General features: G+C 40.7%; 1 protein-coding gene across 1 annotated transcript in view; it reads right to left on the bottom strand.

The window, feature by feature from the left end:
• The window catches only part of YEATS2 (YEATS domain containing 2), a 108681-nt gene that overhangs the window by 35891 nt on the left and 47893 nt on the right, over window positions 1-24897 (bottom strand). Inside the window, exons 10-17 of the mRNA XM_044673160.1 lie at window positions 23109-23289; window positions 18935-19174; window positions 13646-13804; window positions 10262-10365; window positions 6505-6612; window positions 5561-5733; window positions 5293-5302; window positions 3200-3458 (exon numbers count right to left, since the gene is read on the bottom strand). Coding sequence (XP_044529095.1) covers window positions 3200-3458; window positions 5293-5302; window positions 5561-5733; window positions 6505-6612; window positions 10262-10365; window positions 13646-13804; window positions 18935-19174; window positions 23109-23289 — 1234 coding nt within the window. The remainder of the gene's footprint in view (window positions 1-3199; window positions 3459-5292; window positions 5303-5560; window positions 5734-6504; window positions 6613-10261; window positions 10366-13645; window positions 13805-18934; window positions 19175-23108; window positions 23290-24897) is intronic.

Raw genomic sequence — 24897 nt, forward strand, 5'->3', positions numbered from 1 at the left:
AGAATCACAAACTTTTAGGGGTAGAAGAGAGATTTTGATTCAAACCTATCTTAAGACACCAGGAACACAAAACTCTGTTCTTAGGGAGCTTACATTTCACTGGAAGAATCAAATGTCCATCATTTTATAAGCACTTACTAAGTGCCTGCTGTATTCCAAGCACTGTGCTAGTTTCTGGGGATATAAATACGAATGTGAGAAAAGCTCTGCCCTCAAGTGTTAACATTCTACCAGTGCGATATAACATCTAAGCAGATACAAAAATGCAGGATTTATACAAAACAAATGCCCAGTGGCTGGAAGTGGTGGACATGAAGACTCCTGGAAGAAATGGCACTGGGCTGAGATAGAAAGGGAGTTGGTGTTTCACCAGGCAGAGATGAGAGAGAATAGTCTAGGAATGGGGAACAGTCTGCACTTTAAAAGGCCCCATGTCAAAAGATAGAAAGTAATGGTAGAGGGCAAAGGTATGAGAAGGCTTGTAAAGCCTATAAAAAAAAAAGATAAAGAGAAGCATCAATCTGAGTGAAAGGAAGAGAACTACCAAAGAATAGTGCCATGAAAGAAAGAGACAGAAACAGAGGGGAAAAGAATCTGGAAAGAAGGAGAGGGCAACAGGGTCAAATGCTTCGAAAGGCTGAGGACAAAGAAAGGTTCACTGGATCTAACAAAGAGGTTGCTGGTGACCTTGGAAAGAGCAGTTTCTATCAAGTGGGGATGAAAGCCAAACTGCTGAGGATTTAGAAATGAGTGGAAGATGAGAAAGTAGAAGCCAAAAGTGTAGCCATTTTTTTCTAGTCTGGCTATGAAGAGAAGATTCTGGGAGATAACAGATTAGGGGCAGAATAGGGTCAAATGAACATTTTTCAGGATGGATGAAGTCTGGGCATCTCTGTACAGATGCTTAGCAAGAAACTAAGTATATATGAAAATCAAGGCCGGGGGTAGGGAGATAGGGGAGAGAGAGAGAGAGAGAGAGAGAGAGAGAGAGAGAGAGAGAGAGAGAGAGAGAGAGAGTTTGAATAGGAGCTGGCATTAGTAAGATGGAGAAACACTTCTTCCTCTGACATAATGATGAGGGATGATACCAAGATGATCTGAAGAAGAAGCTTTTGATGAGAGGGCAAAAGTTTTTCAGTAAAATATGAGTCAAGGGCCTCTGGTGAAAGGGAAGGGATAAAGGATGCAGTGAGTGGTAAAAATGGCTTCAGAAGGGAAGAGGCTGGGTCTTAATAAGGGGAGGGTAAAAGGATCACTATACAGTATTCAAGGCCCCATTTGATTTTGGATCACATTAGTCTGTAGTGGACCCAGACTCATGGCTGTGTGAAATCCTTCAGGGGCATTCAAAGGGATGCAAGCAGAACTGAAGGCTTGACAGCAAGAATAATTCAGGATAGAGGCAGAGATGAGCTGAAACAGAACATCAGGGCATGCAATTCAAAGAGTGAAGACTGTGACAGCTGAACTGGATAAATAAGGAATTGAGAGTCTGAAGGGAGAGAAGTGAGGCCCCCACAGACATGATGGACTGGAAAGTAAATAGAGAAGGAATGGAAGGTGATTTAAGGTGGGAGAGAAGGGAAAGCCAGATGACATGAGGATTTGGTCAGATCCAGGAATATACTATGTTATTCATCTGGGTACATACTGGTGTCTCTGCCTCAAGATTTTCCCTACTCCAAATATCCTCCATTCAAAAATTAAACTGATTTTCCTACAGTGCAAGTCTGTCCATGTCATTCTCCTATTTGAATAACTCCACTGGAGCCCTATCACTTAAATCAAATATAAGTCTTCTGAACCCTCTATAACCTGGCCCCTTCTTCCTACCTTTCTAGTCTTCTTACATCTTACTACTCAGTGACTCTGACCTCCTTGCTGTTCCTCAAACAAGACCTCCATCTCCCAACTCTATGTGTTTTCGTTTATTGTCCTCCCTCATGCCTAGAACTCTTACCTCCCTACTCTTTCTCCTCATTTCCCTGCTTCCCTTAAGCCTCAGCTAAAATCTTCTTTATCTTCTATTGAAGAAACCTTTATGCTAGCATCTTCTCTATATTGGTTATCTCCAATTTATCTTGTATATGTCATTTGTAAATAATTGTTTGTATGTTGTCTTCCCCAGTAGAGTCTAGAACAGTAGTTGGCACATAGTAGGTGCTTAATAAATTTACTAAATAAGTTTGATAGCTGACAGAAAAGAAATGACTCAACGGTCAAGTCTCTGGAAGGAGGAGGTGAATAATGAGACTAGCAGAGCCTAGAACAAAAGAGGAGAGATGGCAGAAGAGGGAGAATGTTTTGAGGTATGGAGACAGTAAGATGAGGATGTTGCTCAAAGAGAGCTTCCATTGTCTTGAAAAAGCAAGAATCAAGGTACTCTAACCATGAAGATGGTGTTGGGGCCTGCAGTAGAGAGGTTGAGGGCAGAGCATCCATCAAGATGCAGAGACTGGGGTACCATGAATAGAGCCCTTTGGAGTGATTCTGTACCTTAGAAGGAGTAGTGAAAGTCAACTGGGGATGGAGGTGGAAAGGACACACTAAGGTTGATGGGATTTGTATGAGTATCAGAAATACAAAGCAGGGGAAAACCAGTGAATTACTGAACTAGTTAACTATATTGGTTAAGACTTTAAAGGGAGTTGAGTTGTCCAGGATGGATGAAATACTGGAATGAAGACTGGTGGCTTTGAAGAACAGAATTAAGCGTGATGACACAGAGGGAAAGGTAGAAGGTTTTAACCAAGCAAAAGGAATTTCAGAGTTCAAAATAATGGATGAGGCACAGTTTTGGGTGATGGCAAAATCTAAGGTGTGGCCATGCCCAAGGTACTCAAGGAGACAGCAAACTGAATATCAACATCCGCCCAGTGAGGCACAGGCTATGGTGCTGAATCATTCCTTAAGAAAGGGGGGAAACAAATCAAAACAAGTCTGAGGTACCACCTCACACCTAGCAGACTGGCCAAAATGATACTAAAGGAAAATAATAAATGCTAGAGGGGATTGTGGCAAAATTGGGACATAATCAGTGCTATGTGAACCTAATAGCAATTCAAGGAGTGAAGACTGTGGTATATAGCACTGATTATGAATAAGGACGTTAACCCCAAATTTTGAAACTGAATTATGAGCCAGGCCATAGTTATACTTTTCCCAAGAGGCTTCTTAAGTTGACCAAAAACATTGTTACCTGAACCCTGGGATCCACTTTTCGGAGCCCCAGTGGAAGTGACCTGAGCCTTGGTTAGGGTCTGCACAGGTTGGGCAACAATGGTTCCACCACCTCCGCTCACAATCGCTTTGGCGACTCCTTGGGTTACAACCTGCTTTGGACCAATGGCCTTGGCAACTGAGGAGCTGGCCTTGGCCACCAGGATCTGGCCTCCGCTGATTGCCACGGCTTGTTTCACTGTTGACTGCAGAGCAGAGCCAACTGGGACGCTAACAACCTGTCCAAGAGAAAGCAGATGGGTCTGGGCTCCTGCTCCCGTCCTGTCCAAAGGTCAGACAGAAACAAGAAAGCCACGCTCTCTAAGCATCTGACAGGGACGCCAGTCAGTCGTCCATGGGTACACAGCTAGCCGCTGGTGGTGTGTGACGGTGGACAAGGGTGTTGTTGGCACAAAGCCTCAGGATGGCACTGGGCTAAATGTTGCTTCCTGGCAGTCACTCTAATGTGCCTACAACTGGTCCGATTTTTGTCTTTTTATTTTCTGCTGAAGAGTTTGGGAAACCTGTAGGGACAAAATGACAGGCCAGAAAACATGCCAGTGGGATGTAGGCCTCCATACAGATCACATCTCAGTCTTCTTCAAGGAAGCAGGCATTTTAAGTGTCCTTGAACATCAGGCAGACAGCCGACTTACTCCTGGATTGCTGCTTTGTTTTTGGTATCTCTATCCCCAGTGCCCAACACAATCTCTGGCACAGAAGAAGCATTTAATGACTGCTGCTGATTAACTGATTATCTGATTAGTAGCTGGGGAAGAGAAATAAATTGAGAAAATTCCCACACCTGGAATACTAGTTTGACAGATGACAATATTTTTAGCTTTAATCAACATTATGTAAAATTGTTGCTTAGTTCATTTCAGTTGTATCTGACTCTTGGTGACCCCATTCGGAGTTTTCTTGGCAAAGATACTGAAGTGGTTTGCCATGGCCTTCTCTGGCTCATTTTACAGAGGAGGAAACTGAGACTTAGCCAGAGTCACACAGCCAATAAGTGTCTGAGGCTGGATTTGAACTTGGGTTCTCCTGACTTCAGGCCTGGCACTCTATCCACTGTGCAATTAGTGAGGGCTTATATGTATAGTGTAGTATAGGATTAAAATGTCCTGACCACATAGAACTTTGAATCTAAAAAAGGCAATGCTAAAGGGGATAGATTAGGATAGAAAGACACTAGTCTATTATTAAGTAACAAAATGAACACATCAATTCAGATAAATGGCTATGGGACACGCCAGAAAACAATTTACAGTTTGCTGTATTTTTACCTGTTTTATATAACCTGAGTAAGTATGCTTTTCTCCCCTCTTGTAGCATCTGAAATATTGATAGACACTGAGGGGAAAGAATCTATTTCTGAATGGCAGCATACTCACTGTTGCGTCATTTGGCTCTCATGTAGAGATGAAACCAAAGAAAACACAATTTTTGTCTGTATCTACACTTGTTTTGCTACCCTGGCCAAATATCAAAGGGTTTCATCCCCTCCTCTATTTCTATTAGTTCCTGAATCAGATCCCTCAAATTAAAAAATGCTGACGATTAAGAAGATTTTCAGATAATGATTTTTAAATTTAAAGCACATATGGTATTTAGAATTGGAATATCCATAGCAAATAACCAAAACAATCTGTCGAAGCCTAAATGCTCTTGGGGAGCCACTTGGAGTGGAGACAAAAAAAACCATAAGCCTCAATGTACTTTGGAAAGCAGGAAGGATAAGATATATTTCTCATATGTAAGTGTGGTTTTTTAAAGCAATATATATATATACATTTTGTCCCCAAATCTATACATGTAGCAAATTCCTCCAACAAATAGTAATTCTCAAAGGTCAGAATAGGGCATCTCCATTTGAGGATGGAAGGCTAGGTTCAGGGAAGCATGGCCTTTGGTGCCAAAGGAGATGCCATTTTATCCTTGTATTTCCAGCTCTTTCTGGAGTATGTGCTGAATGCTGACCTCAACCTGACATGGCTTTATGACCAGGGCCCTGGCTGTGGGCTCTCTGGTCTCTGGAAGATTCTACTCTTCCACAAGTGTCAAGGACACCTCAGAATCACTGTCACCAAATCAGGAAAGATGCTTCAGGTACACAATTTGATCCTGGGGGCAGTGAAAGCTCTTGGCCTGTGACATAACAACATGGTCACTCGGGATCCTAGTGAGTCACCAACTAGCCCAAGGTCACAGAGAGCAGTGGGGAAACAAATCCGGCAACCAGCCTCCCAGCCCAGTGAGTCTCCTGCTGGTCTGTGTGATGCAGTGACTTTCTTCACCCAACCACCTTATCCCTTCCCCTGACAAACCCAGGAGGGACAATACCTTGGGGGATGGAGCAGTGCCATCTCCTGCAGCTGTGACCTGTTTCTGGGGGGAAACAGCTATCATGTGACCCCCTTTCACGGTCACATACTGGGGAAGAGGCGGCTGGGTGGCAGTTCCTGAGGTGGGCATGTGGGGGGCTTCTCCAGGTTCCTGTTTGATGATCACCTTGGAACAGACAACATGGCATGAGAAAACTGTCTGCTGGGACTAAGGGGTGAAATTTGGTCTGCAAGGAAGGGCAAGAAGCTACCTGGATAAAATGCACAGTGGACATAAGTGTATAGAAAAAAGCATTTGCCCTGTGACTAGGCTAACAAAACCCCTCACCTACTTCTTCCCATGTGAGGGACTGCCCATTCTAAGGATTAGGAAGGATGCTGACAAGCTAAAGCACATCTAGAGGGGGTGGTCAGGATGAGGATCATGATGCCCACAGATCTGCTCAAGGACCAGGGAAAAGAAAGACCTTGTAGAGGCACAAGAGAGCTCTCTTTGAGGATCTGAAAGGCTGTCGGGTGGATGATGATTTAGACCCAGAGGGGCAAACCAAGAACAATGACAAAAAGTTAGAGGTAGATCTGTGCTCTGTGAGAAAAAAGCTGTCCAAGGCACCCCGGGTTTCTTTTCACTTTAAGCAGAGGTGGGATGGCCACTGTGGCCGTGTGTTACATGGGCTTAGGAGCTGCCGTCAACTCTTCTTGGCCAATCAGATTCACCAGGCAGGAAGAGTGAAGGCATTTGCCATTGGGGCACTTCAGACCATTCAGAGGTAAAGCCCAGAATCCCAAATGCAGTCTCTCATTTCCCAAGGAGTTTGGTGACAGATAGCACACTGTGATGGAAATGCCAACGAAAGGCCAATGCACCCCCAAAGGACATCTGACCAGCCTATTGTGGGCACAGACTTGAGACATGATCCCTAAAACAAATGCTCACCTTGGTGAAAGCTCCAAGGCCTCCGGTCACAGGTTTAGGGCTCTGCACTTTGGAGTGACTACCAATGGGGCAAAGAGGAGGCATAGATGCAAACAAGGAATCCTCCTGCTGTTGAGGCAATCACAGGGTCACAGAATTAAGAAACCAGGAATATATCTGATTCAATTCTAGTAACCTGAATTGAGTTACTAAGGTGATACCATTCTGGAAATCTGAGAAATTCAACCAAACAAGAATTACTCAATAAGACTCCCTGGAGTCTCCCAAACCTCAGCAGGAGCTGGATTCAATACTATTTTAGGAGTCAAAAGCAAACAGAGGATACAACTGATTATGTTCTCTATTACACCAGCAAGTCAATAATAGATTTCCTTTTAAATATCGTTCATTGCTTGGTTTGGAAACTACAGACTCAGCAAATATTCTATGAAGCAGTTTAAATGTTTTTCTTTTAAAGATGAAGACAATTTTTTAATGCCTGCAAACTCGAAAAAAAAAAATATTGACTTTCTAAAGCTCTAGGGTACTTTTATAATTTATGCTAGTCTCATTTTTTTAATTAAAAATTTTTTTTATTTCAGTCATTTTGGATATATACTTGTGCCCTCTCTCCATTTCCTTACCCTTCCAGAATGGAACCTTCTCATTTTTAAAAAGTATTTTATTTGTTTTAATCAGTTAAGATCTTCCTTTTCTCATCATTCCTGCTCTCCTGAATTGAGAACTAAAGAAAAACAAACCCATTACAAACACTTTCCATATATTATACTATAGTACTCTTGATTAAAACAAACTTCCCCATTGGCCTGTCCAAAATCAACCTGTTTCATTCTGCATCCCTAAGCCTTCCCCGCTCTATCACCCTCATCATTAGTTGGGTCATTATGCCCACCGGAGTTCAGTCCATTAGCTGTCTCTAATTTTAAATTAAATGCAAATACAATCATGTCTAAATGCAGTCAATTTAGAAACCAAAACCTGACATTTAGAAGGAACCTCAGGCCTGGTTCTACCCAGAATTAAGCAGGTGTCACCTCAGTCTTCCTGGGAGGTGGTCATTCCATGGTTACTTTCAAGACCTTAGTGTGAACTATGATACTACATAAACTACAACAGCAATAAAAAAAAAACATCATTTTTGCTAATTGAGAAAAATATGCTGCCAGTCAAAGGAGGGTGAGATCAGGCATAAAAAGAAAATTACTGGCTAGTATCACAAGTGAATATTGATGTAAAAATATTAAATGAAATATCAAAAACGTAACAGTGGCATATTTTAAAAACATTCATTAAGACCAGCTTGGATCGATATCATGAATGCTGTAATGGCTCAATAATCAACTTTGATAAAACATTTAAGCACTTTCTTTGTGCCAGGCACTTTTGTTAGGATCCCTGTAAACATAAAGGCAATACAAATCATGATCATAACAATTGATGCAAAAGAAATCTTTGAAAACAATATGCATTTTTTTACAAATTAAAAATTAGAAAGCTTTTTTTAATATGATAAAAAGCATCAATCTAAAAACAAGCACTAACATAATTTCTAACAAACGAACATTAAAAAGCCTATCCAGTAAGAACCACAGTCACTATTATTTGACTTCAATCTAGAAATGCCAGAAATATATGAAACGCAAGGAAAAAATACTGAAGGAATAAGCTTAGGCAAAGAAAATTGAGCTCTGCTGGCAAATGCTTGATGGTTTATTTAGATAATGCCAAACCTATGAAAAAAATTAATAAATTTAATTTCAGTGAAGCATCGGGTTATAAAATAAAGGCTGTGATGTCATCAACTTTTCTCTACCAGTACATCACTAACAAAAATGAGCCAGAAGGCAAAAATATTAAATCCCATTCAAAATAAATACTAAATGCATGTCATAAAATATATGGGAATTAATCCACAAAGTAATAATCAAAATGTGAACAATTAAAGACATAAAACACTGGAAACAAAAGACAAAAAAAATCAGATTCATCAGCTGTATCAATAAAATGAAAATGTCTAAAATATAAAAATAAAGTTACAGTCATCCCAAGCTAACAGAGTTCCTAATGCTGTTACTACTACTAACAAAGAAGACTAGTGTAAACACTAACAAAATTCATTTGGGCGACAAAAGATCAAGAATCCCAAGGGAAATGACAGGAATAAGAGAGAGAGAGAGAGAGAGAGAGAGAGAGAGAGAGAGAGAGAGAGAGTGTGTGTGTAGTGGGTGTTGTACTAGCATTTCTCTTATTATCTCATAAAGAAGTAGGCATTAAAATTATTTGGTACTGGCTAAAAAATAGAAAAGCTATCAAAAGAATACGAGAAGACCCAGGAGTAAAAGTTCCTTAAATGACAAGAACATATAGAAAAATTTGGAAGCAGATGGGTAGAAACTGGGTTTAGACCAACATTTTCCACCATGCACCTCAATAAGCTTTTAAATAGTTCCTTAACTTAAATACAAAGTCACATTATAAAAGAATTAGAATGGAAGGCAGTAACTTTTTACATGATCCATGAAAAAAAACCTCTCCAAGAATATAACATCCAAAGGATCCTATGTCTATTTGTAAGAATTGTCATTCAGGCACTACAGAAGATGAATTTAAAGGGAAAAGAGGTGGGTCCTCTCAGAGATTCTACTCTGAGGCAGGAATAGGTAACTTTACAGTCTTTAATCATACCAGTTCATATTCTTGCTCTGCTACCTAATACCTTTATGACCTTGGTCAAGTCAATATACTTCTGACAGCTTCAGTTTCCACACCTACAAAGTTAAGGAGCTGGGCTAAATGACTTCTGACTTCCCTTCTAAATCCTACGATTTTATTATTTCAGAATGGTGAAGCAAAGAATCAGTGAGGCAAGTGAAAGGTTTAAACCCTTTCCCAAGATCTAACCCACATCTTGCACTCTTTTGAACAGAGCATATCTGGGGTATTCTTTTCAGTTCCAGGAGCCATATTTTAAGAGGAAAGACTGACAAACGAGAATGGGTTCAAAGAATGTAACCAGAACGGTATGACCTATTATGAAGAAAAGAGGGATGCTCTGCTTGCCATAGAGGGGCAGGAGACAGCAAAGTCTATCTGCTATTTCAGAATGTCATATGGAAAGATGGGTGAGGGGAGAATTTCATCTAAGCATAAGCAAGTAGTTTCTAATAAGTAAAGCTATCCAGCAATGGAGTAGGTATGCTATGTCTAGAAGTAACAGTTACTTCTCCATGTAAAAAGAAAGTTTAAGCAGAGATGAGATGGTCATACAGGCTCAAAGAATCACAGATATGGAGCTGGAAAGATCCGTGGAAGCCTTCTGGTCCAATCCTCTTATTTTACAGATGAAAAAAAAGGACATGAGGAGATGAAGGCCACAAAGAGAGTAAGTGGCAGAGTGAGGATTTGGAAGCCAAACCCAGCTTTTCTCACTATCTATGGCAAACTTCCCTTAGGTCAAGAATATTGTGAAGTAAATGTCTGTGTTTGAGGAGCAGGCTGCACTAAGGGATCTCTAGGGTTCTTCCAACTCTAGGAATTCATCTGATGACACCATCACCTGAAAAGACACGACACCCAGCTGATCTTGACAGGCATCTGTGAAGTGCCTACTCTGTGCCAGGCACCGAAGATCAAAAGACAAAGGTGAAAGGGCCCCTGCCCTCAGGAAGTTAATGTTCTCTTGAGAAACACTAGACACATAGATGAACTGGCTCCCTGTTGAAAACAGATACATGCAATCATGCAGAGAAGGAGTTACCTTGACTGCAGAAGTGACAAAGCTACTCCCGTGGATCTTAGGAATGGGAGATCCTGTTCCCTGGACAGTCTGAGAAGCAGCAGACAACTTGCTGGTGGGGCTTCCTGGGGAAGAAAAGGACAAATTTAAGCCTAAGGGATGCAAAGTGAGGTCATAAAAGAATCTGACATTATCTACTTTTAGGATTCAAACAAAGCAGGAAAAGAAAGGATTTCAGAACTACTATAGAAGAAAAAATAATGCTTCAGCTCCCCAAACTACTCCCTCCACCAACCCATGATGACCTGGATTTAGAGGGAGATAAAGGAGTAAAGAAACACAAAAGCATCACAAGCTGACATACATGCTGGTTTTTCTCTAACAAGACATTCTCTGAGATGCCTATCAAGCATGAGTTTTTAATACAATCCACTAAAATGCAGTTCAGTTAGGCCCTGAGAGACGGGTTCTAGGCCCAAGTGTCCAGGGGGGCCACACATTTCTCAAAGCTGTCACACTGTCCAAAGCATTCTGGGAATGCTTAGAACTATTCTCAGCACCAACTCAAATAGTTGGAAGATGCTGCTTCCTACTCCTATAATGGTGCCCTTTTCCCGACGCTTCCGAGTGTAAGCAAAAAAGACAGGACACTCAGCTTAGCCTCTCCTTCGTCCAGCACACTTGGCTCCCAATGACTTTTCCTCTAAAATTCTACTTTAAATAAAGATGCCCTACCACTGAGAAGCATTAGAAGGATGAAATGGGAGTTTTGAAGGGGAGTTCCAAAAAAAAATTTCAAGAAGTAGCAGATACTTGTAAATCAATATATAATATTCCGAGGGGACTCCTTGGAAAGGAACAAAACTCACTTGGCTGCCTGGGCATGTCCTACCTTATAAGTGCTCATTAAGTGATTATACAAAATCCTAACTTTAGATAGAAAAGGACTACTGGAACCTTCAGCTCTCTAGTAACTCTATTATAACTAGATGACAGGTTCTGGACCAGCCCAAAGTCAAAGTATTAAGGTTTTAAACTGGCTGTTCAGAAACCTGAGACTACATCATCTAAAGTGATGGACTTGGGCCTCGGTGATTTCTATGGCTGTCTCAGTTCTCAAGCCTAGCTGAATCCACAAAGAAGAGAGGACACAGGAACAGGTGGCTCAGTTCTCAAGCCTAGCTGAATCCACAAAGAAGAGAGGACACAGGAACAGGTGGGGAAATGAATCAGGGGGCAGGAGAAGCTCAGTTCCAGGTTGCTGACACCTGCTGGGAGTCTGCCCCTCTGCTGGGAATGTTGCTGACACAACCAGGCAGGGAAAATAAAAAAATGCATGGAGATACTTGAAGGGAAATGGGGAGAGGCTCTCTTTTCTCCTCAGGAATCCCCTAAGCTTTAGTTGAAAAGTTCTCCCTAGAGATGGCATGCCTAGTTCACGTGAGACTAGACAGTATTCTTCAAAACTGAAGAATTCTCTTCCTCAAATAAAAGTAATGAAGGAGGCTTGAGCCTTGAACAACATCTGGGGGAAGGGGAGGAGAAGGTAGAAAGAGGAAGGTGCTTGGTAGCAGAATCCTACCCACCTTCTCTTCTTTAAAAAACCTAAGAAACTGAGAGAGATTCAGTTCATGTCAATAGACATTTATATTAAATGACTAATGTGGTGACAATGACTTGAAAAAGTCTAAATTCCAAAAACATAAAGACTCTGTTTACACTTTTAAAAACTGAACATTTTTTGGTCTCTAGATTTCTATATATTGGGGAAGCAAGGTGGCTCAGTGGGTAGAGAATCAGGCCCAGAGATGGGAGGTCCTTGGTTCAAATCTAGTTTCAGTTGCTTCCTAGTTGTATAACCCCCAAAGCCTAGTGCTTATTGTTCTGCTTTAGAACCAATACTTGTATTTATTCTAAGACAGGAGGTAAGTATTAAAAAAAAAAATTTTTTTTCTATGCATTCTGGGGACAGTGAGATGGGGCACTAGCAAGAGTGGTGGTGGGTGCTATGGGCCCTGACTGCTGCCGAGGGGCTCTGGGGATGCCACCTAAATGTCAGCATTGGGCATCAGATCACCCAGGACCAGCTTCCTTCTTGAACCACTTAACAGCTACGTCCATAGGGGTTTGCTCACAGCCTTTGCCATATGAAGCATTACAGGGCTTTCTGCGGGCCTCAGGTTCCAGGCCTTTGGCCTCCACAGCCTGAAAAGGAAATGTGAGCCAGGGCAGGCTGCACATGAGCACCTGCATCCTTGAGATGCTGAGGGGAGTGGGGGTGGGGGGCCCTAAGCAGGTATGACAGATGGAGAGGTGACCTGGGATCAATGGGCCCCACCTGACCTCAGGGGCTGGGGGCTTCTGAGAGGCTCGGTTCAAACGTATTCCTAATGTTAGTGTTAAACAAAGGTAGTCAGGGCTATGTACAGATGGCAACTCTAAATAGTCTGGCAGCATCTTTATAGTCTGTATTTCTTTCAGGGAAAGTTCATAGAAAGTTATTTTTCACTTTCATTCTCCTGTCTTCTAACACGAGCCATGAAAGTCTTTCTTACTGAAATTCAGGTAAAGATGTCACTCACAAAATTCATTTAAATATGAGGAACCAAGTAAGGAATAAGGGGAATAAAAGCACCAGTGGCTGTGACCCACAGACATATTCCTAAGCTAGAAGCTCCCGGAGGCTAGGCCATTCCCTGGTCTTTGTGGCCCCTGTACATTTTCCTTTGGGTCTGGCCTGTGATTTCATCAGTGTGGGGCCTCTATACAATGTGACTTACTCAATTGGCACCTGCTAGGATAGGCCTTGAACATGCCTCTGCGGCACCCCAGAGTTTCTTGCCATGCAAATAGCAGTTGGTCCATCAGAAATACTCTTGGGATTCAATCATCCTCATTATGGCTGCAATGGTTTTTCATGTAGGTTATCAATGGTCTTTTTTTACATGTGCAGGATTTCTGCCCACTGGTGGAAGCAGAATTCCTCTAAAATGACCAGAAAACATAAGGAACTTTAATGCTTCTTCAGTTAAATAGACTTCTAAAAACAATCACAATTTTTGGAACACTGAAAAATCTGGAACACAGAAAATCCTTTTCTGATCCAGGTGTTCTGAATTAACTTAATGGTTTTCTTAAGGAGGAAAAGAGTTTCCTTTAAATTTTCTAGGATATGGGGGGGAAACCTCAGCATCACTATATGCCTGAAATGGGAGCTTTCTGAAGCATCTTAGACAAACACTTCCTCTTTTTCCTGCTGCTGTTTGGGACAGTGTCCTTTGTTTCTGTCAGAAGAAAACATTTTCTATCCCCCACTAGACTTCTAGTGACCAGTTCCTGGCAAGACTTCAGCTTGAACAAAGTAAATTGTACTATGAATTATTTAAGCCAAATCATACCACACACCTGCACTGGGAGCTGGGGCTCCACTGGCCTGCCCAGGCTTGTCCGGGAGAATGTAAGGATTACTAATAACAGAGTTGGCGGTCCCTTGCTTCATGGGAACTGGAGTGGAAGTTGGGGTCCGAGGTAAAGGAGATGGACTTGGAGTAGAGATTGGGGAACCTTTATTAATGAAAAAGAGGGAAATAAAATACTTATATCTAACTCTTCTAGAATGGGTGAGAAAGGCAAAAATCCAACAGTAGCACAAGAAAAAGGCTGCCAGGAAAGGGATGGAGACCAGAAAACAACTGGCAGTGACACTGTCAGAGGCAGCCAGGAGCACAAATTCTGCTTTGGTCAGGGACTGGAATGCCTCCCTCTACACCTTAAGTGTCAGGGACTGCTGCCTCCTGACCTATGCAGGCTCCAGACAACACCAGCAGGGGAGCTTGGCCCTTTTAAACCTGAAGAAATTTAAAGTGATGTAAGGTCTATGAGAAGCCAGTGAGTGTGAAATGCCTCAATTCAATGAACTGGGAAACAAGGTGTATATATATATATCTTATCCAGAGATGGGGGCAGAGAACTGGTCTCAAAGCCAGAAAGATCAAGGTGCCAGTCCCCCCTCTGCCATATCCTGGCACTGTGTGACCCTGAGCAAGTCCCTTAACTTCTCAGGGCCCAAGGTCACACTAGGTAGAAGAGAAGGTGATGACACTGCATTGCCAAAAGAAGTTTCTTCACCTGGGTGTTATCTATTCCAATGGTATCATAGGCCAAGTCCCTATAGTAAGAGCTCTTTTAAAAAAAAAAAAAAAATCAATAGACTTTGACAACTTTTCACTACTGAAGGTTTTTTTCAACCATCCTATGGAAAGGGTGAAAGAGTGATGTTCAGACCAGATTGTAACCTTACCGGCTGGCTTCTTCCATTCAGCGAGTAGTACTGAGTACACTGTCTGGCACAGCAGAAGGCACTTTATAAATGAAACTGATTGCAGTCCTCCGGGCTTGTCCTGCCCATGCAGCTCTTGCCAATGACCTCCTATTAATTTTCCCTCAAGTATTTCTATAACACTGGGAAGGAGAGTTCCTCACTTTCTCCTGATGGCAACCAGGACTCCACATGCTACCTCACTCTTGCCAAGTATTTCATTTTTTCTTCCCATCATACAGTGCCCTAACCAACCTGAATCTAGTTCTTCTTTGAAGTTCCTTATTTATCATACACCATTTTCCTACTCACCCTCAGCATAGGCCTCTCCCCTGCCATTTTCTGTGGGGACAATGATGTTCTGTGGCTAGAGACACACTATTAGTAGAATGCTGGTATGAAAGAGGTCAGCCATAGTTTCAAAGGAACCATTAGAGAATTTGGGGATCATAAGGGATCTCTTTGGGATAGAGACCTAGTAAAGTATAGTAAAGTATAAAACTGGATCACAGTTTTATAGCCCTTTGGGCATAGTTCTAAATTGCCCTCCAGAATGTTTGGATCAGTTCCTAACTCCAACAGTGCATCAGTGCATCCCTTTGACCATTTGTCAAAGGGGGATTTGTGCCTCATGTTTAGTTCTCAATCCAACTCACTCATTGTCCATTTGTTCTGTCTATTCAAGTCAAATCAACAAGCATTTGTGTATTAAGCAAAGTTATCAAGTACTTTGCTAAGAGCTAGAGATACCAAGAATAGCAAAAATTAGTCCCTGCCCTCAAAGAGTTCACTGGCTAATAGGGGAGACAACATACAAGCAATTATGGACAAACAAGATCCAAACATGATAAACGAAAGACAATCTGTGATGGACAAATAATTTATCCACCAAATTGCACATTATAATCAAGAAATGGGTGGGTTAGGTCAAATACTGTTTAGTGGTTAGGGATCCCCTTAAGGAGGCTCTGTTCTCAGCTTGGATGCAGGCACACGATGTCATCTGCCCAAAGAAGCCTTTGTGGAGATTCTTCTACTTGTGCTCTGCTCAGATCTGATCCATGAAAGCATTGAGTAACTCTCTATCTTATGCCTTCCCTGGTATTTATGATCAAAAAGTTTTCTAAGTTCTAGATACCTCTGAATTACACTACCTGTAGCCTGGTTCTCTTCTACGCACACTTGCCCAAGCTGACTGCTTTGCTCACTTTATTTTCTATGGTATCATTCCTACTTTCTCTACAAGCACTTCTAAACCTGAGCTGTTAATAGTTCAAATATTTTGGATTTAATTTTTTGATGTTTTTTTTAAAAATAGTCCAGCAAAAAATTCTGCTGATCTTTCCTGCTGTCTTCTGCTTGTTAGTCCTTTTCCAATTTCATTCCTAAATGCTTCTGGGCTGACTTTGCTTAGTTGGTTCTCTCACCTATCTTTCTTTAAACTGGTTTTATTCTCCATAACTTGTTTTTTGAGGTTATAGGACTCATAATTTTCTACTATGTTTCTCCATGAGATTTTACAAAATTTTAAAATTTGCTTATTCAAATATTTTCGAATCTGGTGTGTGTTGACTGCTACATCCTTCAAGTTGGCCGGTAGTTTAGGTGACTGCTCACTAAATGGCTTTATAAGTTTTTTTTTTTTTTAAACCCTTACCTTCTGTCTTAGAATTGATATGAACTATCAGTTCCAAGGCAAAAAAGTGATAAGGGCTAGGCAATTGGGGTTAAATGATTTGCCCAAGATCACAAAGTTAAGAAGTGTCTGTGGACAAATTTAAATCAAGAAGCTCCCTTTCCAGACCTGGTCTCTATCAACTGAGTCACTTAGCTGCCCTAGTTCTTGTTTTCATTACTATGGCAACTGAGTTATATTAAATTTTGGCATGAAATTACTGGTCTGTATCTATGTCCCTACTTCTAATTATATCCTAATTTTCAACAATAACTTACTTTGAATAAGGCCTGAGTTATTTCAACTACATCCCATAAATATTTTTTCCCTTTTTTTTGGTTCTCCTTTCTTTGTTCTAGTTTTGGTCTCTGCTCTAACAAGTCTGTGGTCATGGAAAGCTGATTCAGCAATGACTCATGTATTAGTAATGAGTTGTTTCCTATCTACTAAAATATAAGCAATTTTATGTTTTATGATGTTATTCACCTACTGATTCTTTTCTTAAAGAAAAGTACCCAAGATATCTAGGCATATGGCTTCTACGGAAGTCTCTGGCCTCTACTTTCTTAACCATTTTCCATCACAGTTCTTGCTATCTTCACCTATTTCTACAATGAAATCATTGAGTATCAAAGAGGTCTAGTTCTTCATAGAATTCCTGTACTTCTTTATTCTCTGTAACAGATGGTGATATATAAGCTGGATTATTTCCAGTTTTGCAAATGCTGAAATATAATTTGATCAAATAGCCTATGAAATTATGTTTCTTGTTGCCTTTGGGCATGTGTTAAATAAAAATTTGGCCAATTCCATTGTCTACTTCTTTGAGGCTAATTTATGAGGCATTTTTCTACTTAAGAGAAAAGGTATTTCTTCTGATTTTGCTTAAAGAGGATGTTCTTAACCAGATGTCCAAGAACTTGTTTTGGTTTTTATATTAGCTTGATAACTGTATTTCAATTTAATTTGTTTCTTTCAAAATCTTATGTGTTTTATTTTATGCATTTAAGAAAGCATGATTCTGAGAAGGGGCCTATAGGTTTCAGTAGACTGCCAAAGGTCCCAAAGATGCAAAAAAAGACGAAGGACCCATGAGTTATAGTAAGAATTAAAAAATGATACAATTCTGTCATCCAGGATTATTTCCAACTGTTGGTCATAAGTATCTCTTATTATTAATACCAGCAGTTTTAAAAGTTTAAAGTCAGTCTAAAAATTGTGCTACTTAGCATCTTCTGCCCCCTTTCTACTGCCCTGCCACTGTGACAAGTGAAACAGGAAAATATAGAGGATTAAGGGCAATTTTATACTCATTCTTTAAGTGCCAAGACCAAAGGTGAGGAACCATTTATGTTTAGTAAGTTTGGTCCTTAGAAATTGGTCTATCGTGGAACTATCTTTGAAGTCTTTCTCCAGGCTGGTAAAACTTGGTAAAGGTGGTACGACATTGGCAAAGTTTTGGAGAATTCAGGGTCATTGCCATACTATGAGTAACCATCAGAACTTTGTGAATAAAAAGAGTTACTGTGGAGAAATCATTGCCTCCAAACTCAAAGACAAAGTCCTCTGTTTGAAGTCCTTTATGAATCTGGCCCCTTCCTATCTTTGTAGCCTTATACCTTAGTGGTCCCCTCCACCAGTCTCTTGGATGCTCTTCACAAAGACTCTCCAAGAATTTTCACTGGCTGCTCCCCATCCCCCCAACTCCATAAAGTCTTAGCTCAGATCCTACCTTCTGCAAAATGCCTTTCCCAGGCTTCCTATATATGAGTGTCCTTCCTCTGAGATGATCACTAATTTATCTTGTATATACCTTCCTGATAACCAGTTTTCATTTTGACTCTCCCCACAAGACTCTGAACTCCCCGAGGTAGTAACTGTCTGCCTTTTTTTGTCCCCCCACATTGAGCACAGTGGCACAAAGGATTAAAATTTAATTAAAAAAGATTAATTAAAAGATTAATACATGCTTGCTCATGACTCTATAGAGGATCCTAATGCCCACTTTTTGTCACCAGTCTCAATTATCTATCCAAACAGGCAGTGTCTCTGTGCCACTATAAAGTAACAAAATGGATGGAGTTGAATTTTACCTCTTCTCTTTCTCCTTATGTTTGAAGAGAGGCCATAATTAGCACTAAAATGGCCAAAATGTGGGAGAAGTAAAAAAGTCTGAACAATATTTGAACCAGAAAACAAGGCCCTGAACAAGAGATGATTGCATCAGTTAGCCCTGCTGTGTAAAAAGAAGTACCTTGGTAGAATGTCAAACACAAAAATCATTCCTTCCTCTCTATAACAGTTTATAACTATATAGAGAAAATACTTTTCAGATGGCTTCCTGTATAGCCTGCTCAATGAGAAGAAGGCAACCTACAGCAGCAATGCAGTCACCAAGAGTCTGGACTTGAATGAGAAGACCAGGCTTGAGACCTACTTCCAACCACTGACCTTCATCTTTCTCAGCCTCAGCTTTCTGTCAAACTAAGTTAATAATAAAGCTAATAATACCTACCTCAGAAGGCTGCTATGAGTAAAGACCAGTGTCAACCACAAAATGCAATACGAATGCAAGGTGGTGGTGTTACTGTCACCACCGTCACAGTTGCAATTGTCGTTGCTGCCGCTGCCACCGCCACTATCACTACCACCACCACCACCACCACCACCACCAACAACAACAACAACAACTCTGGCCTACCTGAGACAATTTTGCAGCTCATGGTGATTGGCTGAAAAGATTTCCCAGGAGACTCAGGATTGGGAACTTGACCTTGTGGCACAATTTTGCAACTGGCCGCTATTGGCTGGAATGCGGAATTGCCATGAGAGCCAAAGGTCACCCTCTGCGAAGACACCAATTTTGTAGGTGTACGTTCCACTGAAGATGGCAAAGAATAAAATGCAGTGGGTCTGTCGCCTTCAATTTTTGCTTGGAAACCTGAATGAAACAGAGAAAACATGAGATAATGACAGTGTCTAACCAAGGAGAAAAAGATGAGTCACACAAATAAAAGAACTCAAATTCCTTGTTAGCTCGCCTTCCATTTAACATATTCACTAGTAGTAAAGTGAATAGGACCAGAACTCTTTTCCACTTGCTACTAAAGAGTATTGCTCTAATGGAAAAAAACAAAGAATGACCTGGAAGGCAAAAAGCAATGCCCACTCCTTCACAGCAGAGAACTGAGGGATTACTGAGACAAAACACTATATTGTCAGATATGGTCACAGTTATCAGGTATTTTTACTTAATTGTTTTTTCTTAGTAAAAAAAAAAAAAGGTTCAGGCCAGAGAGGGGAGGTGAGAGAAGTGATGTAAAGACAAAGGGGAATAATAAAACATTTTTCTAAAGTTATTGCATTGAAGGATAATAGCTAATTAAATCTTACTACATGTTCCACTCTATAACACAAGAAAACAAATGAACAGCAATCCACATATAAGGCATAAATTCACCTTCTATTTTGATTTAGGCTGAAAAACGGCTTCAACTTAGTAGGGAACTTAACGAGAAAATATTCATTCATGATTTCAAAACCTCAGCAAATATCTCTAAAGTCAACAACCCGAGTGCTAGATATTAAAGATAAACAAGGAATGAAATCAGTCTCTGCTTTTGAGGAGCTCCTTGAGAAGAGAGATTGTCCCACTTTTTAAAAATAATATTTTATTTTTTCCCTTATTACATATAAAAACAATTTTTTTCTGATCTGCTCTCCAGAATTGTTGGATCAGACTGCAACTCCACCAACAGTGTATTAGCATCCCTGTTGCAACTTTTCCCCTGCATCCTCTCTAGCACTTATCATTTTCCTTTTCTACCATATTAGCCAATCTGACAGATCAGAGGTGGTACCTTAAATTTGTCTTAATTTGTATTTCTCTAAACAAGAGTGGTTTAGAGCATTTTTTTACGACTATGGATTGGTTTGATTTCTTTTGAGAACTGCCTGTTTATATCCTTTAACCATATATCAACTGGAGAATGACTTTTATTTATATATATTTGATTCAGTTCTCTATGTATTTGGGAAATTGGACCTTTATCAGAGATTCTTGCTGCAAAAATTCCCCCCCACTCACCCCCCCACAGCTTTCTGCTTTCCTTCTAATCTTGGTGGCATTTATTTTTTTTTGTACAAAAGCATTTAAATTTAATATAATCAAAATCATCCATTTTACACTTTATAATGCTACCTCTTGTTGTGTCTTAAGTTCTTCCCTTATCCATAGATTTGACTATTCTGTGCTCCTCTACATTGCTTATGGTATTACTTTATATTTAGATCATGTACCCATGTTGATCCTATCTTGGTATATGGTGTGAGATGTTGGTCTAATCTCAGTCTCTGCCATACCATTTTCCAATTTTCCCAACAGTCTTTGTCAAACACTGAATTCTTGTCCCCCAAAATTTGGATCTTTTGATTTATCAAGCACTAAATTACTATGGTCCCTTATTACTAGGTTTTGTGTACTTAATCTATTCCACTGATCCACTACTCTTTATTCCTTAGCCAGTACCAGACTGTTCTGATGACTACTACTTTGTAATAATTTGAGATTTGGGACTTCTAGGGCACCTTCCTTCACTTTTTTTTCCCATTAATTCCCTTGATATTCTTGTCCTTTTATTCTTCCAGATGAATTATGTGATTACTTTCTCTAGCTCTATAAAATAATTTTGGGGCAGTTAGATTGATGACACTAATAAATTAGTTTAGGTAAAATTTTAATTATATCTGTTCTGCTAACCTATGAGCAATTAGTGTTTTTTCCAGTTGTTTAGATCTGATTTTATTTGTGTGGAAGTGTTTTACAATTAAGTTCATAATTTCCTAGGTTTGTTTTGGCAGGTAGATTCCCACATATTTTACATTATCTACTGTTAATTTAAATGAAATTTCTTTTTCTATCTCTTGTTGCCAGGCTTTGTTGATAATACATAGAAATGCTGACGACTAATGTCAGTTTATTTTACAACCTGTAACTGCTAAAGTTATTTCAACTAATCTTTTAGTTGATTCTCTAACTATAATAGAAGAGTGATCATTTTGTTTCTTCTCTGCCTATTTTAATTCCTCAATTTTTTTTTCTCTTAATGCTATAGCCAGCATTTCTAGTACAACACTGAATAGTAGTGGTGATAGTAGGCACCCTTGCTTCACCACTGATCTCATGGGGAAGGCTTCTAGCTTATGCCTATTACAGATAATGCTTGCACCTGGTGGTTTTAGAGACTTTTTGTATCCCTCATGTGTAGTACAGTGCTTGGCACACAGCAAGGGCTTACTAAATGTTTATCTAACTGATTAAAATCTACTCAAAGAACTTACTTTCTAACTACTTCTGATGAATCTTTCATTCAAAAAGTCACAATATAAGCCTAAATATAGGAAAAAAAAGTAGTGTCAGAAAATGTGGAAGTACCCACACTACATTAAAGCCAAAGGTTGTAGGAGACCTGCAGTGTTCTCAAGAAAAGAGGCCTGTGTGGATGCTTCATGCTCGAGCTGATGTGTTAAAACTTCAGAGTCTACATGGGTTGAAGCACAATTTGAATAAGACTGAAGACTAGACTGAAACCAGAGAAACTCTTCTGGGGCACACTAGCCAGAGACCTCATTCCCACTGTGAACACTCTAGACAGAAGTGGGGTGGGAGGCCTTGCTGAGGGCACAATCGACCCTGAGTTGGGCACAGAATCCTTCCCAGCCAATGGCAGGCTCTTCTCATCCTGCTGGACTCCACTGAGTGGCACTAAGGGTCAGTTCCCAGGGACCACACCGGAGATACCATTGCAAAGGACTCAGCCAAACCCCTCTCCACAGAGCTGCGTAAGATCTCTGCTGGGATGTAAATGGGCATCAGGAGGGAAAGGACAGCTGTCACCTGCCAGGAACCAGACCCTGTCACCACATAGAGCTCTGAGCCCCTTGAGTACCCTGCTGAGGCAGTATGTACAAATGTGCATGTGTGTGTGCACGCAAGGGTATGGTCCTGCCTCCCACCCTGGGCCTTCTGTAGGATGAGCCCAAGCCTGATGCATCTTCATTAGGTGCAATCAGTCCTGTGGGGCCTTGCTAACACTGTCTGATATGCCACCCACCAACCACTCAAGAGCCCTAGAGAGTGTCCCAGATAGATAGTCATTTATCCACTGAAAAACTACTAAGTACAGAGCAGCTATGATAGATGCTAGACACTGGAAGAAAATCAGATGAAAACCACCTTGTCATTGCCCTCAGAGATCACAGTCTGGCAGGGATGATAAAGTAAGGGAAGGAATGCTAGAAATCTAGACTGATATCAATAATTCAAGGATTCCTCTAGTCAAGGCTCCCTCCACCAACAGAGAACACCCCTAACACATACAGACACACACCGTCACACACACATACACACGCACACAAAGAGTCTGCCACTTGGCCCGCAGGATGAGCTGCTAGAGTCTGAGTTCCTGGAGCCCAGGCTTGGGACAATTCAGAGGGGAAGGCAGAGATAGGGGAGATATGGTATCTGAAATAGGTTTCAAAGGATTCCCGGAAACAGACCTGAAAGGCAACAGCAGCAGGGAAAGGCTCCCAGAAAAGGGAAAGTCCTCCTGAGTCCTGAGTGTGGGTTGGACATGGAAGGGATCAGAGGAGGAGATGGCTGAAAAGTGGGTCAAAGGCCAGGACAGAACTTCGGAGTTTCTTAGTTGGGCTTCAGGAACCAGTGTAGGGACCAGGCAGAGGACAATATGACTAGTATCTCTGCAAGGCTCAAACCAGGCAACTGAATGGGAGTGAATAGGAGAAGGGAAATGCTCCCAAAGGAGCCAGCAGGAGGGAAGCTGTGGCACTCAGGAGAACATGTATTAGGACATTACCTTTCTCCATGGCAACATCAGGCACAGCCTCGTGGGAAGGTTTTCTGGGAGAAGCAGCTTTCAATGGGGCTGGGATGGGCAAAGGCAAAGATGATGGAGCATCCGAAACATCTGACTCTAAGGACTGAGGATAAAGCTGGTCCTCTCCAAGGGAATGCCGATGGAGCTCAACATCGACCACCTGGAAGAATACAGAAACTAGCTTTGAGTCAATTCCCAACATCTTAAAAGGTACCAGGGTCTGCCTGGAGCATAGTGCACTGAACTTGAGACGTGACAAATGCCAGGCTCACTGATGGAAGGGGTACAAATCAGGCCTTCTTTTCGGAGTATCATTCTGCATCCACAAAGCTAAATATTTGCATGCCTCAGATGCAAAAAGAGATATCCACCCTTGAAACAGGGCCTCTAATCATAGAATAACTTTTTTTTAAACCCTTGCCTTCTATCTTAAAATCAATAGTAAGTATCAGTTTGAAAGCAGAAGAGGCTAAGCAATTGAGGTTAAGTAACTTGCTCAGATTTGCCCGCCCTTGCAATTACATGTAAAAACAGTTTCCAACATTTCCCCAAGAACATTAGGTCTTGAATTCTCTTCCTCCCTACCCCTAATTCCCCAGCCTCCTTGAGATGGTAAGCAATATCATATAGATTTTACATGTGCAATCATGTAAAACATTTTCCCATATTAATACTTTTGTGGAAAGAAACTACAAAAACTTTTTTAAAAAAGTGAAAAAAGTTTGTTTTGGTCTGAATTCAATCTCAGTTCTTTTTCTCTGGGATGTAGATGGCACTTTTAATCATGAATCTTCTGGGATAGTTTTGAATCATTGTATTGCTGAGAATAGCTGTCATTTGCAGTTGTTTACTGTACCATATTCCCATCATTAACAATATCCTGCTTCTGCTTACTTCACTCTGCTGCAGGCCATCTAAGTCTTCCCAGGTTTTTCTGAGCTCCTCCTGACTCTCATTTCTTATAGCACAATAATATTTCATTACAATCCTATACTCTTAACTTACGGTCATTCCCCAATTGATGGGCATTCGTTCACTTTCCAAATCTTTAACCCACTAAAAAGAGTTGCCTTAAATATTTTTGTATATATGGTACTCTCCCCCCAAAATCTCTTTGGGATACAAAGCTAGTAATGGTATTGCTGGGTCAAAGAGTATGCACTGTTTTAGAGCCCTTTGGGCATAGTTCCAAATTACTCTCTTGAATAAGTGAATCAGGTCCCAACACCCCCAACAATACAATAATGTCCCAGCTTTCCCACATCCCCTCCAAGTTTTGTCATTTTCCTTTTCTGCCATAATAGCCAATATAATAGGTGTGGGGTGATACCTCAGTGTTGCTTTAATCTGAATTTCTCTAATTAAGAGATTTAGAGCATTTTTTGCATGATGATAGAAAACTTTAATTATTTGAGAACTACCTGTTCATATCCTTTGATCAATTATCAATTGGGGAATGACTTGTATTCATTTATAGTCAACTCATTTCTCTATGTATTTGAGAAATGAGGTCTTTTATTAAGAGATTTGTAAAAAAAAAAAATTTGTACCAGTATGAGTGCTATGTATTACTCTCCATCCTATTTACTTTTGTTTAGTTTCAACCTCTACCTCCCCAACTTTGGCCTCTTTTCTATCAGCTCCACGTCACTTCTCTTATCCCCTTCCCCTCCTATTTTCCTGTTGGGTACAATAGTTTTCTATACCCAAATCATTGTGTATGTTCTTCCCTCATTGAGCCAATCCTGATGATAGTAAGGTCCACATG

The sequence above is a fragment of the Gracilinanus agilis genome, chromosome 4 (genome assembly GCF_016433145.1).
Source record: "Gracilinanus agilis isolate LMUSP501 chromosome 4, AgileGrace, whole genome shotgun sequence".
Classification (NCBI taxonomy): Eukaryota; Metazoa; Chordata; class Mammalia; order Didelphimorphia; family Didelphidae; genus Gracilinanus; species Gracilinanus agilis.